This window comes from Anabrus simplex, chromosome 7 (assembly GCF_040414725.1).
Source record: "Anabrus simplex isolate iqAnaSimp1 chromosome 7, ASM4041472v1, whole genome shotgun sequence".
Classification (NCBI taxonomy): Eukaryota; Metazoa; Arthropoda; class Insecta; order Orthoptera; family Tettigoniidae; genus Anabrus; species Anabrus simplex.
In genome coordinates, this window is record NC_090271.1 from 94,465,660 (window position 1) to 94,481,863 (window position 16,204).

At 37.9% G+C, this 16,204-nt stretch overlaps 1 protein-coding gene across 2 annotated transcripts in view; it reads right to left on the minus strand.

The window, feature by feature from the left end:
• LOC136877290 (integrin beta-PS) overlaps nucleotides 1-16,204 on the minus strand; it is a 151,514-nt gene that overhangs the window by 72,371 nt on the left and 62,939 nt on the right. For both annotated transcript variants that reach the window (XM_067151217.2, XM_067151218.2), the window contains exons 4-6: nucleotides 14,793-14,877; nucleotides 14,498-14,668; nucleotides 10,019-10,114 (exon numbers count right to left, since the gene is read on the minus strand). In XM_067151217.2, the coding sequence (XP_067007318.2) occupies nucleotides 10,019-10,114; nucleotides 14,498-14,668; nucleotides 14,793-14,877 (352 nt within the window). The remainder of the gene's footprint in view (nucleotides 1-10,018; nucleotides 10,115-14,497; nucleotides 14,669-14,792; nucleotides 14,878-16,204) is intronic.

Genomic DNA, 16,204 nt, shown 5'->3' on the forward strand with positions numbered 1-16,204 from the left:
ATACGACAGAGTTACAGTCGAACCTCGATATCTTGAATCACCTAGGGAGATAAATTTTATATAGAGTTACTGAAATTTCAAGATATGGAGAATTCCCCTTTTTGAGCATGTATAATACATAATCAAATCATATCTCTATTGTTATTTAACCACATAAAAACAAACTCGAGGTACTTTATCATTTTAATTACAGTACAACACCTTGTTATAGCAACTCGTTGAAAACAGAATACATACAATAAAGGAACATGAAACCTCCGTTAACACCTTATGTTTTTTACTCTTAAGCTTGCTTTCTTTCGCATAGTTTCCAAAGCAGTTACCGCTGTGAAAACACTATCATTTACAATCAAAGTTCAGCGACATCTGGTCTGCTGACGGTACACAAGAGGGCTCAAGCAGCTCCAACTGCCTATAGTCAACAAACCAGGGGTGGTCAGGTAAGCCGCTATGTAAGATGTACTGTACACTAAATGCTGTAATGCACAGTTAATGTAAAATAAAATTCTAATGACAGAATATTTTCTTCTTCTAGGCCGGAAAGTTTTGCTTTGAGAAATTGAAAAATTCGTGTAATGGAATTTTGGGTAATAGAGACATAAATATAGGTGAAGAACAGGACTAACGGGCAGGAAATTGAAGTTGCTTTGAGATACTAAAAATTCGAGTAATGGAGGTTTGAGATATTGAGATTTGACGTAATTGTAACTACACCACACTAAATACAGGGTTTCCATAAAAGAACTCCGGGGTTTTGAGGCAAAATATTGTAATGAAGTAAAAAACTTATATTAATGTTTAATACATGGTTGGAAATGTTGCATTTTCAAGTTTTTTTAACAATTTAATAAAGTTCAATATGAGCCCTTTTAGTGACACGGCACACATCGTAACGGTATTCCACCTCTTTCCATGTCCTGGCCAGCATGTCTGGGGGGACGGTTGGCACACAATTGATTATTCGTTCCCTGAGATGGCCAACATCACAAATTTTCTCCGCATTCACAAGATTCATGATATGCCCCCAGAAGAAAAAGTCCAACGGAGTCATATCAGGGCTCTTTGGAGGCCATGGAATAGGTCCTTCCCTTCCAATCCATCTATTGCCGAGTCAAGCGTCAAGTGCCTCACGCACACGCAAACTGAAGTGTGGCGGTGTCCCATCTTGTTGGAAGTAGACTAAACCCTTCTCCGCCTCAATGTCATCTAACTGAGGAAAAACATATTCCTCTAACATGTCACAATAGACATCACCATTGATATTTCATTCAACAAAAGTAAAGGGACCTATTACTCTATCATGCATAAGACCACACCAAACATTCACTTTTGGCGTGTCACATTCATACTCTACGAACTCATGGGGCAGCTCTGATCCCCAAATTCTGCAATTATGTCTGTTTACAGACCCGTTCACATGAAAATTCGCTTCATCACTAAAAATAACATTTTAAAAAAAATCGTTATTTTCATCGATTTTGTTTAGCATAGAAACAGAAAAGTCAAATCTCTTAATCTTGTCTGTCAGTTTAATGTGGTGTAACAGTTGAAGTTTGTAAGCAGTTAAAAGAAGTCTTTTATGAACTACCTTATGAACTGTTAATCTTGGTAACCCCAACTCCAGACTGCGTCTTGTCAATGATTTCTTAGGGCTTTGAAGGCATGAAGCTCGGATTCTGTCCACATTCTCTTGTGACACACGCAGCCTACCCGGCGACTTTTGTTTTAAAACACTTCCTGTTTGTTTTGAAACACTTAACCATTGGCGAATGGTTTCATCTGTAGGCGGGACAACACCATAATTACGTCGAAAGTTTCTTTGTACCGTAACAACAGAATGAGTTTCTATTAGCCAAAGAACACATTGAGCCTTTTGTTGTGGCGGCGCCATAGCGCGGCAATCCAGACAGCACTGACTGCGCTACGTTGTTTCAAGGTCAACGCTCCACAGCGCTGCCAACTGTTGATGAAAACATTCCCAATTGGTATGAGTAAAACTTGATGAGCTACTTGTTTCAGAGAAATTAACTACATTTTGCCATCTTCTACAGTTATTTAGATATGAATTTTTAAAACCCCGGAATTCTTTTATGGAAACTCTGTATTATGCAATAGGATACTGACTAAAGTATAACAGGCTCCTCAGATGACAGATTTACAACACTTGCATTTGAAACCGATGTCAGACTCAGAGCGATATGTCTTCATGTATTTCGGTCGCAAGGGCTGGCTTCGCCAATACTCATATCTCCCATTTTGTGCATGTTAAGAAATAGTAGGTTCTACGCAGGCACGAACCAAACTTACCGAAGAAGGAGTCCGCAGAGAGGGCAGAGGCTCAGCTTGACTAGCCAGCAAGCCAGAGGAAGCGAACTACACGTCAGATGAAAACATTGCCCCACTAGCTTCATGCTGTGCCTAGTACTAAAACTGAATACATCATCATTCAAAACGTCAGTACTTTTAAAACCATACAGTAATAGTTAATTAAGTGGAGGGGCACATGCCCTCTGCCCTTTAGATCCAGCCGCTACTGCTAAAAATTACTTGATTTGTCACTTGTTTGTTCCTTTCTCTTGCCACTGACAGGTCAGTGTAAGTAGAGTGAGGAATACAAAGAAGGGAATGACAGACCTAAAAACTGGAAAGAACACAAAAAAACTCTACGTACCATATTTATTTGTGTAATTAATGCCAATCGCACCATATGGACGTGGCCAAATTTTTCCCTCAAAATTTAAAACAAAATGTTCCCTGCTAGATGGATGCATTTCATTTTTTAAATTGTTTTATTAATATTTAAAATCTTAAAATTGGATGGATTGTAGTATATATTAAAACTAGTAAATAAAGATTGATGGCTGCTAAATGACTGTACAATTTTTCATGAAGGATAGAAATTATTTTCACAGGATGTGTGTACAAGGAATGACAGTGTGAAGTACTTTTAGAGTGTATGTACAGTACTAATTGCTGGTAATGATTAGAAATGAAGGGTAGAGTAGTCATGTTGAAATCCAAATTTTTTAACAACAATGCATGAAAACCCTAGTTGTGATTGGTCCTCTAACATCCACAAAACACACTCGGTAGCTAATAACCCAGTGTTGCTGAAACACCTGCAGTAGTCAATTGTGTTGATGAACTGTGATTTTCCAACAGATGGAAATAAACTGAAATATTGAAGGTGCACAGCAAGTTTTACCATAATAGATGCAAACAAATGTTGGTAATATTTTGTTTTACCAATAATTACTGTTGAACTTCATTTCCAATTTTAAATTAAAATATGCTTTGCACAATCCGTGTTCTGTTACAGAAGTTAGACTCATTTGTATCAAGACTATCAATACATCATTTATTGTCGCTAATAGTTTGCTAAATACCTATTGTTGACAATGATTATTTTACTTTCAAGATGATGTATGTGTTAATATGTCGCATTGTTTCATTACAGATTTTTCCTCACATAAAGTGTGCACCACAGAGTTTTGTACACAGTAGGGGGAAAAGTGAATCCATAACTTGGATGAATACTGTAGATTGGCTCCCATCATCAATCTCAGTTCTTTCAAATCCATTTCTTCTAGAAATAAGACCTAATAATATAGTTCTTAAGCATTTATCAGTCATTAATAATCACCTTTGGAGTGCGACCCCATTGTACTAAGAGCCTATATCTGTTTCATTCATTACATCCCTGACCCAGTCAAAGATTGGAAAACAGGCTGCAGGTTTTTCAATATAGTTGTTAATGCAAAATATCAGGCATGATGAACCTTTTGGATTTATGTCTTGATGTCATATAAAAGAAGATATCAATTTGTCTGTCTGTTTGTTTGTTTTGATGACATGGCACTTATAGCCAAAAACACACCAGATGCACAAAAACAACTTGATATTATACAAGAACAAGCAGAAAAAATCAGACTTGAAATATCATATGAAAAAAATAAATATAAGACTGACATAAAAAATGCACCACAAGAACTTATCAATGGCGCTAACAAAACCTCAATGGAGAATGAATTTAAATACCTAGGTGAATGGATTACAGAAAATTGTAATGAAAGGAAATCCATAACATCAGGAAATCCATAACATCAGGAATTCAAAAGATGGAAACCGCTTTCCAACTAACAAGAACCATTTACAATAAACAGTGTCTTTCATGGAACAATAAGATATGACATTACAATACAGTAGTTAGACCAGAAGCACTCTACATTGGAGAAACTCTCAACGTACAAAAAAGGGATTAAAGGAACAATTAGAAATTAAAGAATAAAAAAAAAACAAGAGAAAAATCTTAGGACCAAGAATCATAAACGGAACTCATTACCCTAAACCTAATAGTGAAATATACAAGCACACTTCCAAAATTATAGATGCAATTCGAATGCGACAAATCCAATTTGCAGGGCATTTGGAATGAATGAACCCTAACAAACTTTCACATCAAATTTACAAATTTCTACTAAACATGGCCAAGGATAATGAAAAGAGAAAATAGTTATCCATTTGCACTTCCTTTTTTAAAAAAAAAAATCACCACCACCACCTGTAACATTCTTAACATTGGACTCATCAGCTGGATTATCGCACGTCTCTAAGTCGCTGGATGGCTAGTCACACCATTGTGACATATGTAATCAATCCTGTGATAAGTCCAATGCAGTTATGATACAGTATACTAGGGGAGATATCACAGCATGGCTTGCAGTGGTGGCACAACAGTGTACTAGCTGGCCAGTGTCTGACAGAGGCGCAGTATTCCAACTGACAAGCCTAATGCCACACTATGGAGAAACACTGTTTATTTTGTTGTTGTTGTTGTTGTATAACCTAAACTTTTTGATTTGATAGGTCTTTTGGCAACGATGGGATAGGAAAGGGCTAGGAATGGGAAGTAAGCAGCCATGGCCTTGATCAAGGTACAGCCCCAGCGTTTGCCTGGTATGAAAATGAGAAACCATGGAAAACCATCTTCAGGGCTGACGACAGTGGGTTCGAACCCACTATCTCCCGGATGCATGTTCACAGCTGCATGCTCCTAACCACATGGCCAATTCACCCGGTATTCTCAATGAGAAGAAGTACTATAAATTAAAGTTTCCAACTTAAATTTGGATCACTTAACGTAGCCACACAGACGCACACGAGATGCTGTCAGTTGGTACAATACTTTTATTTACATATTCACAAATTAATACACACATAACCTTAATCACTGTATCATGAAACAAGAACACTTCACTTGTAGGATATCAACAAAACTGCCATCTTTAAACAGTTGACAAATGACACCGAATAGCACGAAGGTTACACTTTGAAACACAGATAAAACAGATGACTACCGATCAATTCAACATGGAGACTGCCTGGCTCCGCATGTCAGCCACATGCTACTAAACAATAACTCTCTTTCAATAACTTCTAAACCACAATTCGTCCAACAACTGTCACTCCCTTCACCATCAAGATCGTCTCTTTATATATATGCTGGCCAGTCTTCCAGAAAGATACGTTACAAAAAACTACCTTCTTGAATATTCCAGAGTGTCCAATATATAGAATACAATGTATAGAATATTCTCAATTGTTCTCATGCATATTACCATTCTGGAAGTTACAGTGTGTTACACAATTATGGATCACAAATTATACAGGTAAGTATAAATTAATTTACAGGTATTTACATTAACGGAACTGATATCAATGTCTATGTACAACACATGTTTCATAACCTCACACACAACGTGATCGTATCGTAATAATAATACAAATACTAACATGATGTAACACTTCACAGCTAATAATAATAATAATAATAATAATAATAATAATAATAATAATAATAATAATAATAATAATAATAATAATAATAATAATAATAATTTGAGCTCAATACCTACATTAGTTACCCATGGGTGAGAGACTATTGTTTTCAAATTATACCTGTTATTGCACTTGCGTCACACTTTTCACTCTGGTCAAGTGAGAGTGGATGTGCAGCCTTGGGGAAGAATGCCTAGGGTGGCTGGCCATAAGACACGACATGTTAACTATTTTTTTAAATATATATTTCAGTCACATATCTTTGTGTATGTTTTACATATATTCATTCATGTCAAGCTTCCCATCCTTCTTTCAGGTCAATGGCTTTGGAGTTAAATCTTTCCAGTTTTCATTTTCTTCAAAGTCACTACCTGATATAAGGATAAGAGTGCTCATCCATGGTATACAGTTTCTCGTGCATTATGAAATATGGTGCCACAATGCGTTGAAGCTATCTATAGTTGGAAGTGAACAGCAAATGATAAGCACGAAGGTCACTCAAACCCGTACCTTCTAACTGATTGCTCCTGACATTGGTGACTACTAGTAACTACAGACTCACAAGACAACCGCTACATATTGTGAAGGTCGAACTTCTCCAACAGTCTACCATTGCAAAGCAGAGAAAAAGTGAACAACACAGAACTGCTAAAGCAGTCCACCGGCCATGTGACTTTTTTTTTTTTTTTTTTCTAGTTGCTTTACGTCGCACCGACTCAGATAGGTCTTATGGCGACGATGGGACAGGAAATGGCTACGAGTGGGGAGGAATCGGCTGTGGCCTTAATTAAGGTACAGCCCCAGCATTTGCCTGGTGTGAAAATGGGAAACCACGGAAAACCATTTTCAGGGTTGCCGATAGTGGGGTTCGAACCTACTATCTCCCGAATACTGGACACTGGCCGCAATTAAGCGACTGCAGCTATCGAGCTCGGTCCATGTGACATCACTCCTGCATGACCACTTCAGGAGTCCACTGCCTACCCAGCATGGCTCTCTCCCGACTGCTACAGCAGTCAGCTGGAGTCAAAAGGTTAACCTTATTTGGATGGAGTTTTAACAAACTGTTATGTAAAAGACTGGATATGTTTGGTAATGAATGAGTAGTTCCCTTTTTTCTTTATCAGAACAAAACTCAAAAAAAAAAAACTTGCCAGCGTGGTTGAGCAGTGAAAGTCGCTGGAAGAACCAGGCCACTCCAGGAACTAACCGCAGCCATACATCTACAGAAACAGTACACAAATCTGGGCTATCCTTTTCCATTACTACTATGCACCAAAAATCAAGGGAGGAGTCAGGTTCTCACAGCTACAGATAGAGCACTTTTTCAAGGTAGCTTACAGTTAACATGTTGAGTGCAAGCCCAAAAATTCATAGGATTGCCATCTAGTGTCGAGAGCTAATAACATTTAATTACTCCCTAGTGACAAAACGTTCAAAGGATTAACCAAGCAAGTGATCGCAGAAATGAGGACGTATTTATAATATATTACGTTAACCAGTGAGTGGTCGCTCGGCGAATTGTAACATGAGTGGTCACACATGAGACTTCCTCTCACATTAAACTTAAAATAAATACGAGGGTCGAGTCGTAAGTCATGGCAACTATTTTTTTTTTTCTGGCAAACAGGAGACAAGGACATGTACTTATGCATAGTGCCTGAAGACAAATTCTGACTTCAGGAGATTCTCGTAGGAAAGTGACAGAACACAGGCCATTGGTAAAGATTGTTTTATTATGGTATAGACAACAAATACACAAGACTAGGTACAAACGACAGGTCTCTACTGGTTACAGACCTTCAAAATAATCACCCAAGGTTTCCACTGTGCGTTGCCAGCGGTGGGGCAGGCGCTGAATACCATTCGCTGGATGTGTATCGCTAACATCTCCACCCACCTCGCCACTGTTCTATAGGGCATGGCATGCACATCTAATGCTTCCCGCAGCTCTCTATGGCATTGGGATGCATTTCTGCTGTGGAGAACTGCTATTTTAATATACGATCATTGCTCCTGCTTGTTGACTTCCATTCTGTGAAGCTCTCACTCACACACTGAACTTGGGGGCATGCTTAGACCCACACTGTTGTTTACATACACCATCTAGTGGCATCATCCGCAAGTACATACCGTACGTTTCCAAATGCATATCTTAGATTTTCTGCATTGTCTCCTGTTCGCGACTTATGACTCGACCTACGTATATCTTCTATAATTTTGTGAGGCGTAAGAGTGAAACGAATTACGGAAATGAGACATAAAGACTGCGTTATACAGTTTAGATTAAAAAAACTGATTATCTGTATATTACAGAAACAAATTACTTCTTAATAGAAATTAGTCATTAGTTCAGTCACATGTAAGTATGTAATATTCACAAGAGTGCCGAGCTGAATGGCTAGTTCGATCCTGGCTCAGTTCAGTGGTATTCGAAGGTGCTCAGATCTGTCAGCCGTAGCTTTACTGGCATATAAAAACTCTTGTGGGACAAAATTTCAGCACCTTCCCATCTGCGAAAACCGTAAAAAGTAGTTATTGGGACGTAAAACCAATGACATTGTTAATAATACAGAACTTCCTGACAGTCGCAATACAAAAGCAAGAACAAAGTACCATACGTCTTCTCTCTAACATTTGAGGTAGCTGGAGTTTGTAACAGCATTTATTTCCCAACATTCTTTTTTTTTGAAGACTCGTTTATCAGTAATTGCAAATGGAGAACGTTACGTGCATGTCTTAAGTCAAATACTAACGCCTACAACAGCAGAAAGTTTCCCTCTCGACTTCAACATAACACCAATGCCACTGGTCGTGCAATGAGAGAACCTCTCACATAGGGTGCACGAACTCGTAAAAATCTTTATTCCGACTAGAGGAGGGCATGCTTATCCTTCAAATGTGAATTTCCTTACTCACAACAGTTATTAACTCACCTAGAGAGGGAACAGTCACCTCCCTTGCATTGCTGAGAAGTTAACTCACAATACAAAAAATGTGAGAGAAATTCTCATATAGCAGCCACTCGTGGGTTGACTTATTATGTATACAGTATAAGGTACAATATTGCAACCCCGTATGGGGTCATATTGGTCATTAAAAATTGTAAGCATACACGCGCCCCTATATGGGGTCGCATTTATACAGTAGTTAATGTCCCAACACTCGGCCATACTTACCTTTTCCTTTGCAGGGACGTGACATGTTATATGTTGTTGATTATGAGAGACATGTTAGCTTGTTCAGACTATGAATTTGCTTTATTTAGACTCGTAGGATGGGCAAGAAAACAAATTTCAGCTAAATGACAACTTCATCTGTAACGAATAAACAATAAATGTCATAAGAAATATTTGTCATCCCTGTGTGAAGTGCCTCAGCCCCTTCAAAAGGAAAGTCACACTGAGCAAAAATGCAAGGTCCCCAGTTGCTGCTGTTATTATCATTATTCGCGGCTGTTCCTTGCAGTGCAACCCTATCCACGTTTTCCTTTGATGATCAATTCCCGCACTGTCACTACTTTCTGCAATGTCATTGTCTGTACTGGGTTCAAAGTCACTGTAAATATATTTCTTATCTACATCGTCACTGTTCAATAAATCATCCAGACTATCTCCACTATGTCTCTTACTGCTCGATTTACTCATAAGAGTAATGAACAAACTAACTCACACAAAAGGAAACTCTCAGCACTGCACACCAACATAAATAATCTGTGCGCGAGATAGACAATGACTTTGTGACCCTACAAGCGCTCCTGCCATACCAATATGGGGTCACACCAAAACAGGAATTGACGAATGAAAGGTGGACTAAGCACGTACTTAAATAGATGGCCAGCAGATGGCAGGAAGAAGCTTGATACAGCTTCAAAATACACATGTACTGTGCAGCTAAATGGGTATGCACAGTTCTGGATTTCGATCGAACGTACGATTCCATATGTGGACGTGAAATTCGAAAACTTTACTACTTCACGTACCCAAATGGGGTCACTTGGCACTCAACATGTTTAAAAAAAGGTACAAAAAGTGGAGCTGTATGGTTGTTCAGTTTCAAATTATGACCTTTTCTACTGAAAAAGGAGACCTTGTATAGCATTAACTTCATTTGATAAAACTTGAATACCAATGTCATTCATCAATAAACTGCTGAATATGACAATAAGCTATATACTGACCTGAGCAATAGATGGGTAGTCAAAAAGCAAACTATCAGTATATTCATCATCCTTCATGTGACATAGGCCATCGTTTGGTTCTGTGATGCCAGCCAACTGAAAACACAGGACATCATAAACCTTTATACTATGTACAAAGCTAAAGAATTAACAACAATTAATGGTGATGACCAAATATTTGGGGAATACCTATGAAGCTGTGTAACTATGACAAACTATGTTGAACTTAAAACAACAAATAACCCAGTTGTAAATTCCATTGATTTTTATCTTAGAAGTGAAGCTTTCATGGTGTTTAGAATTATTTAGTTATTTTTCTGGGTTGAACTGTGTTGTTGTTTTCTATACATTCGGTACAGTTTGCTGACATTTCAAATATACTGCAGTATTCTTGGTCAAGGCGACTGAAGAACCCCTATTTGATTCAAGGTAATCAGTCTCCCAGACAGCAGTCGCACTACGAAAGTGGTTCTTGACCTTGGCCTTATATATCCTAGCCTCTCTGACTAACATAAGCCCCCTGGCTGTCTCGTGAGAGTTCTGGAACAGCCAGGTAGTGGGACTTGCCCACGTTGTTATGTAATTAGAGGTTCGTCCTGCGTGTTTATGTTGAGGTCTGTATTTCTTAATCTATGCATGATAGGCATCCAAGAATTGCTGATTTTATATCCTTCTTCTAAATTCATATTGTTCGGGTAATTCTTGATTTCGATAGCCTCATGGATTTTCCTTTCAGGATTCCAAGGGATAGCTGTTAGAATCTTGGTCTTGTCAAATGATATTCCGTGTCTTGTTTTGTAGGAATGCTTGGCTACAGCTGAAATATCTGTAATTTGGTTCTTGGTGCAATGGATGTGTTCTTTTAGGCAGGTAGAGATCAGACGTTTTGTTTCACTGACGTAACACGTTCTGCAGCTACTGTACATTCAATGTGGTATACTCCAAGAGGCTGTAGTTCTCTTATGTCTTTTACTGGTGGTAGATAACGGGCTAATTTCCAGTGTGGTTCATAGGTGGTTTTTATGTCATATTTATCCAGTATCTTGCCAATTCTGCCTGTAGTGTTACTAAATTAGAAAACTAGGATGTTAGGCTCAGACCTACACAATTCTGGTAAAATCTGCTCATTGCTTTCAAGGCAATCCATTTCAAACACTCAACATACAGCACAAAGGTACATGTTAAAAAGATATTAAAAACCAAACAGCTTACAATGGTATAAAGTTTCATTAACCATACATTGAGGAACTGTATGCCCCAAACATATATTTTGATATACAAGCAGTAATCACTCATTACAGTTAGTGAATGAGCTGAGAGAGTATGAAGGTCAAAGAAATGTTGCAGAGGCAGGAGACTATAGAGGTAGCGAACATCAAATTGTTTCGAAGTAAAATTTTCCTGGTACTCTCAGTGCCCCAGTGCATAGTTTTAGGGTTAAAAAAAAAAAAGGCATCAGAATATTCCTAATGTGTGATGATTTGTCATAAGTTTTGTTTTAATTTGAACCATAGTGCCGTGCAGAACATGGATCAGGACATTTTAATCTGATTTCTGAGTTAAGTGAGTAGCCTTTTAAATACGAAGAAGGATGCACACAGTCTTCAGATATGTCTTATTATCTTAAAGTTCATGCAAGCGAACATTCCATCCTGTTCAGTACCTTCGAATGGATTCCTCCTGAACCATATGTTATAGGGGTTGTAGAGTTATTTTTGGACAGTTAACCTTCAGACCTTGGTGAATGACAGGCTGGTTGTTTACACCATATACGCCACCTCATGTTATAGTAATCTGGTCAGTTCTGATCAATTGTGCCTTCTTGCGATAAAACAAGCAATTTTTTTTTTTTTTTTTTCAGTGACAGCACAGTTTATTTTGAAGCAGATTAAGTGATTGACTCTTTCTTGGCATGGACCACTGAAGAGAAACAGAAAGGATATAGTGTAGAAAAAAGTACCATTTTCATCATTTTCAGAGGGAAATGGATTCAAGCCCTTGAATTTAAATTAGTAGGGCTCTCTCTGTTGTCAAAGGAAAGTAGGAGCAATACTATGCCAGTTAATGTGTAAAGAAACTGATGAGTCTGTTGTCAAATTCATTTGTCCAATGGCTTTCGACGAAGAAGAGGAAGATATTACTGTGGAAGTAGACGGCCATACATCTGATCCGAAGCAATCAACTGAAAAGGAAAGTCTGACCAGGGGAGCTGGTGATTTACCACCTCCTGTTTATACCGATAAGGTTGGTCATGCACTTTAGAACATAAAGGCCCCCCTCCAACACAGCAAACCAGTTGTTACAACTCAATAAACCAAATGCCTATGGCAAAACAAGTGGCTGCTACCATAATCAATCATTTAGGAGCTTTGAATTTATTTTTATGGAGGAAATGCTGGATGAAATTGTAGGTTTTACTAACTAAACAACTGGTAAACTGTGCCCTAATTAGTCCCATGAGCACAGTCTAATATATACAGTCGCGAAGCTCTAATAAGAGGAAGGTTCATCCATTTGATAGCTGGAGTGACACTAGCACCTCTACCGGCAAGGTAGAGGCTACTTGCTAGCAGACAACAGGGAACGTATTACTACTAGACAAGGTTATTGTAATCCTTATGAAATAGTGGAGGAAGTCAAACAATTTATTTTCATGAGGAGTTCGAGGATAATATCGAAACATTTATTTAATTTTAAGGAGCTTTTTATCGCGGACTATGACATAAATTCGCTTCTCGAGGGCAACTGGTTGGAAATAGGTACTGTATATACCATTGCGGACTTTTTGTAGAGATTTCTATGCTCTACAATTCGTATGCTTACACTTGAGGTCTATTGTTGACGGTTCAAGCAGCGTAAGCCAAGAAAGCAAGTGACCGACCATTTTGTCTCTTTCTTTGTATTTACTGTATATCAGATCAGGGATACTGTATTATTTCACGAGCTTCAAAATATATCAAAAAATATAAGTTATTAGCACATAATAATGTTAGTGTTATTGGTTTTACGTCCCACTAACTACATATTTGAGCACCTTCACCACTGGACTGGGACAGGATCGAACCTGCCAAGTTGGGCTAAGAAGGTCAGCGCTCTACCATCTGAGTTGCTACTCAGCCCAGCTATTAGCATATAACAATAATTATAGTGGTTCACTACATGAGCCATGTTCATGTTGTCAATATCTAAAGTAGAACCACTGTACTGATTAAAATGCAGTCAACATATTATGGAAACGCATGTGGCGCTATAAATTGTCGACACATAAAAAGAACTCCCGTGGGACAAGATTACGGCACCTCGTCTCAGAAAACCGTAAATGTTGTTAGTGAGACATAACACAAATAACATTATTATTATTTTGCATATTATAAAGACAATCATGACAACAACCATCATAGCCAGTTAGTTTGCTACTGTGATGGCATAACAATACTTCGTCAGCAATGCTTGGCTGTTGATACACTTTGTAATAAACTCTTGAATATCTCCATTATTATAGCTCGAATGTTAAAAAGGTGTCAGATATAAATGAATAAATGGAAATTATATTTTCTATAATTATTATGTGCTAATAGCGGGGCTGAGTAGCATCTCAGATAGTAGAGCGCTGGCCTTCTCAGCCCAACTTGGCAAGTTCGATCCTGTTTCAGTCCGATGGTGAAGGTACTCAAATACATAGTTAGTGGGATGTAAAACCAATAACACTAATACTATTATGTGCTAATAACTTATATTTCTGAATATATTTCGAAGCTCGTGAAATAATACAGTATCCCTGATCCGATATACAGTAAATATGAAGAAAGAGACAAAAATGTTGGTTACTTGCTTTCTTGGCTTACACTGCGTAAACCATCAATGATAGATCCCAAGTGTAAGCAGATGAATTGTAGAGCATAGAAACCTCTACAAAAAAGTCTGCAATGGTATGTACCTATTTCCAATCGGTTGCCCTCTAGAAGCAATTTTATGTTATAGTCCAGCATTAAAACAAACTCTTTAAGATTAAATAAGTAGTTCGATATTATCCTCAAACTCCTCACTGAAATAAATTATTTGACCTCCTCCAGTATTTTATAAGGATTACAATAACCTTGTCAGGACATTATTTGCACGAATGATTCAGAAGTTATGACCATTTTAGACTGTAGTGGTAGTACGTCAACGTACAGCGCTTCCTCTACCTCGCTGTTTCGAGTGCTGTAGTCACCTCTAATGAAAAATATAATCGGAGCTTTGCGACTGTATATATTAGACTGTGTCATGAGTGTGATGTGCTAAACACAAACAAAACAGAAATAAAAGCAGTTATAGGTCCTTTGTGTATGGCAGGACTTTTCAAAACAAGACAAATCAACTATCAAGGGAAAAAAAAACAGCAATATATTTATTAGGTTCTTTGTGTATGGCAGAACTTCTCAAAACAAGACAAATCAACTATCAAGAAAAAAAAAATAGCAATATATTTATTATTACCCTTCCATCCCCAGCAAGATGAAATGGTGCATCTGTGGAGAAAACAAGCAGTCGTCGAGCATTTTCACGCCATTTAATGTGATCAGTACAGACCATAGCTTGCATAAGTGCATCAAATCCACCCTCTGGACTATCAATATTGCCAGACATTGGAGCAGCATAAACTCTATGCTGAAACAGAAGAAACAGATTACATTTGACTGTCCTGCTGCTGATCATGGTGAGAATGTACCTAATATGTTCTCATTAATACCAAAATCTCCCCCTCACACAATTTGTCAACAGTTTATTTTACCTTAAACAGTGTAGTGTTTATATCCAGTGGCATATGATTCTTGAAAGAATATGGTGGTGCACAGCCTTGGCAGGGATGTTTCAATCTAAAATATAATGTAAAACACATAATATTATTTACATGGTAGAATTCAAATGAAAAACTATACAAAGTTAAATTTATCCATGGCAATCAAGCACTATTAACATCATCTTTATAAAAGAAGCAGCCTAAGGAGCAATGGGAATTCAACATACTTCAATTTCAATCTCTCTAATCTAAATCTCTCCTCCTACAAAATTTCTGATCAAATTAGATAACTGGTATTCCATCCATTAATTTTCTTCTAACGTATATCACTTTGGACTTTGAAATGTCAATTTTTGTATCATACCTGCTGCATTTCTTTTTTTAGGTCCAAAATATTAAATTGCAAGTTTTGTACAAAGTCAATAATATTAATAATAATAATAATGATGATGATGATGATGATGATTATGATAATAATAATAATACTGAACTGTGATCCACCACTGGAAAGACTGCACTTTGAAAAACTTGTGCCAAACCCAGACACACATCCCCCAACAACGCAAGAAATAAAAGATATAATCCAATCGCTTAAAAATAACAAAATCCCTGGAGAAAAAGCATAACTGCAGAGATGCTGAAAATAGGAGGAGATGACCTCATAAGAAGAATTCATGCACTCCTAACAGAAATATACATACATACATACATACATACATACATACATACATACATACATACATTATCATTATAGACTGTTATGCCTTTCAGCGTTCAGTCTGCAAGCCTCTGTGAATTTACTAAACGTCGCCACAATCCTCGATTTGCAACTAGTGTTGTGGCCTCATTTAGTTCTATACCTCTTACCTTTAAATCGTTAGAAACCGAGTCTAACCATCGTCGTCTTGGTCTACCTCTACTTCTCTTACCCTCCATAGCAGAGTCCATTATTCTCCTACGTAACCTATCCTCCTCCATTCGCCTCACATGACCCCACCACCGAAGCCGGTTTATGCGTACAGCTTCATCCATCGAGTTCATTCCTAAATTAGCCTTTATTTCTTCATTCCGAGTGCCCTCCTGCCATTGTTCCCACCTGTTTGTACCAGCAATCATTCTTGCTACTTTCATGTCTGTTACTTCTAACTTGTGAATAAGATATCCTGAGTCCACCCAGCTTTCGCTCCCGTAAAGCAAAGTTGGTCTGAAAACAGACCGATGTAAAGATAGTTTCGTCTGGGAGCTGACTTCCTTCTTACAGAATACAGTCGATCGCAGCTGCGAGCTCACTGCATTAGCTTTACGGCACCTTGATTCAATCTCACTTACTATATTACCAACCTGGGAGAACACACAACCTAAATACTTGAAATTATCGACCTGTTCTAGCTTTGTATCACCAA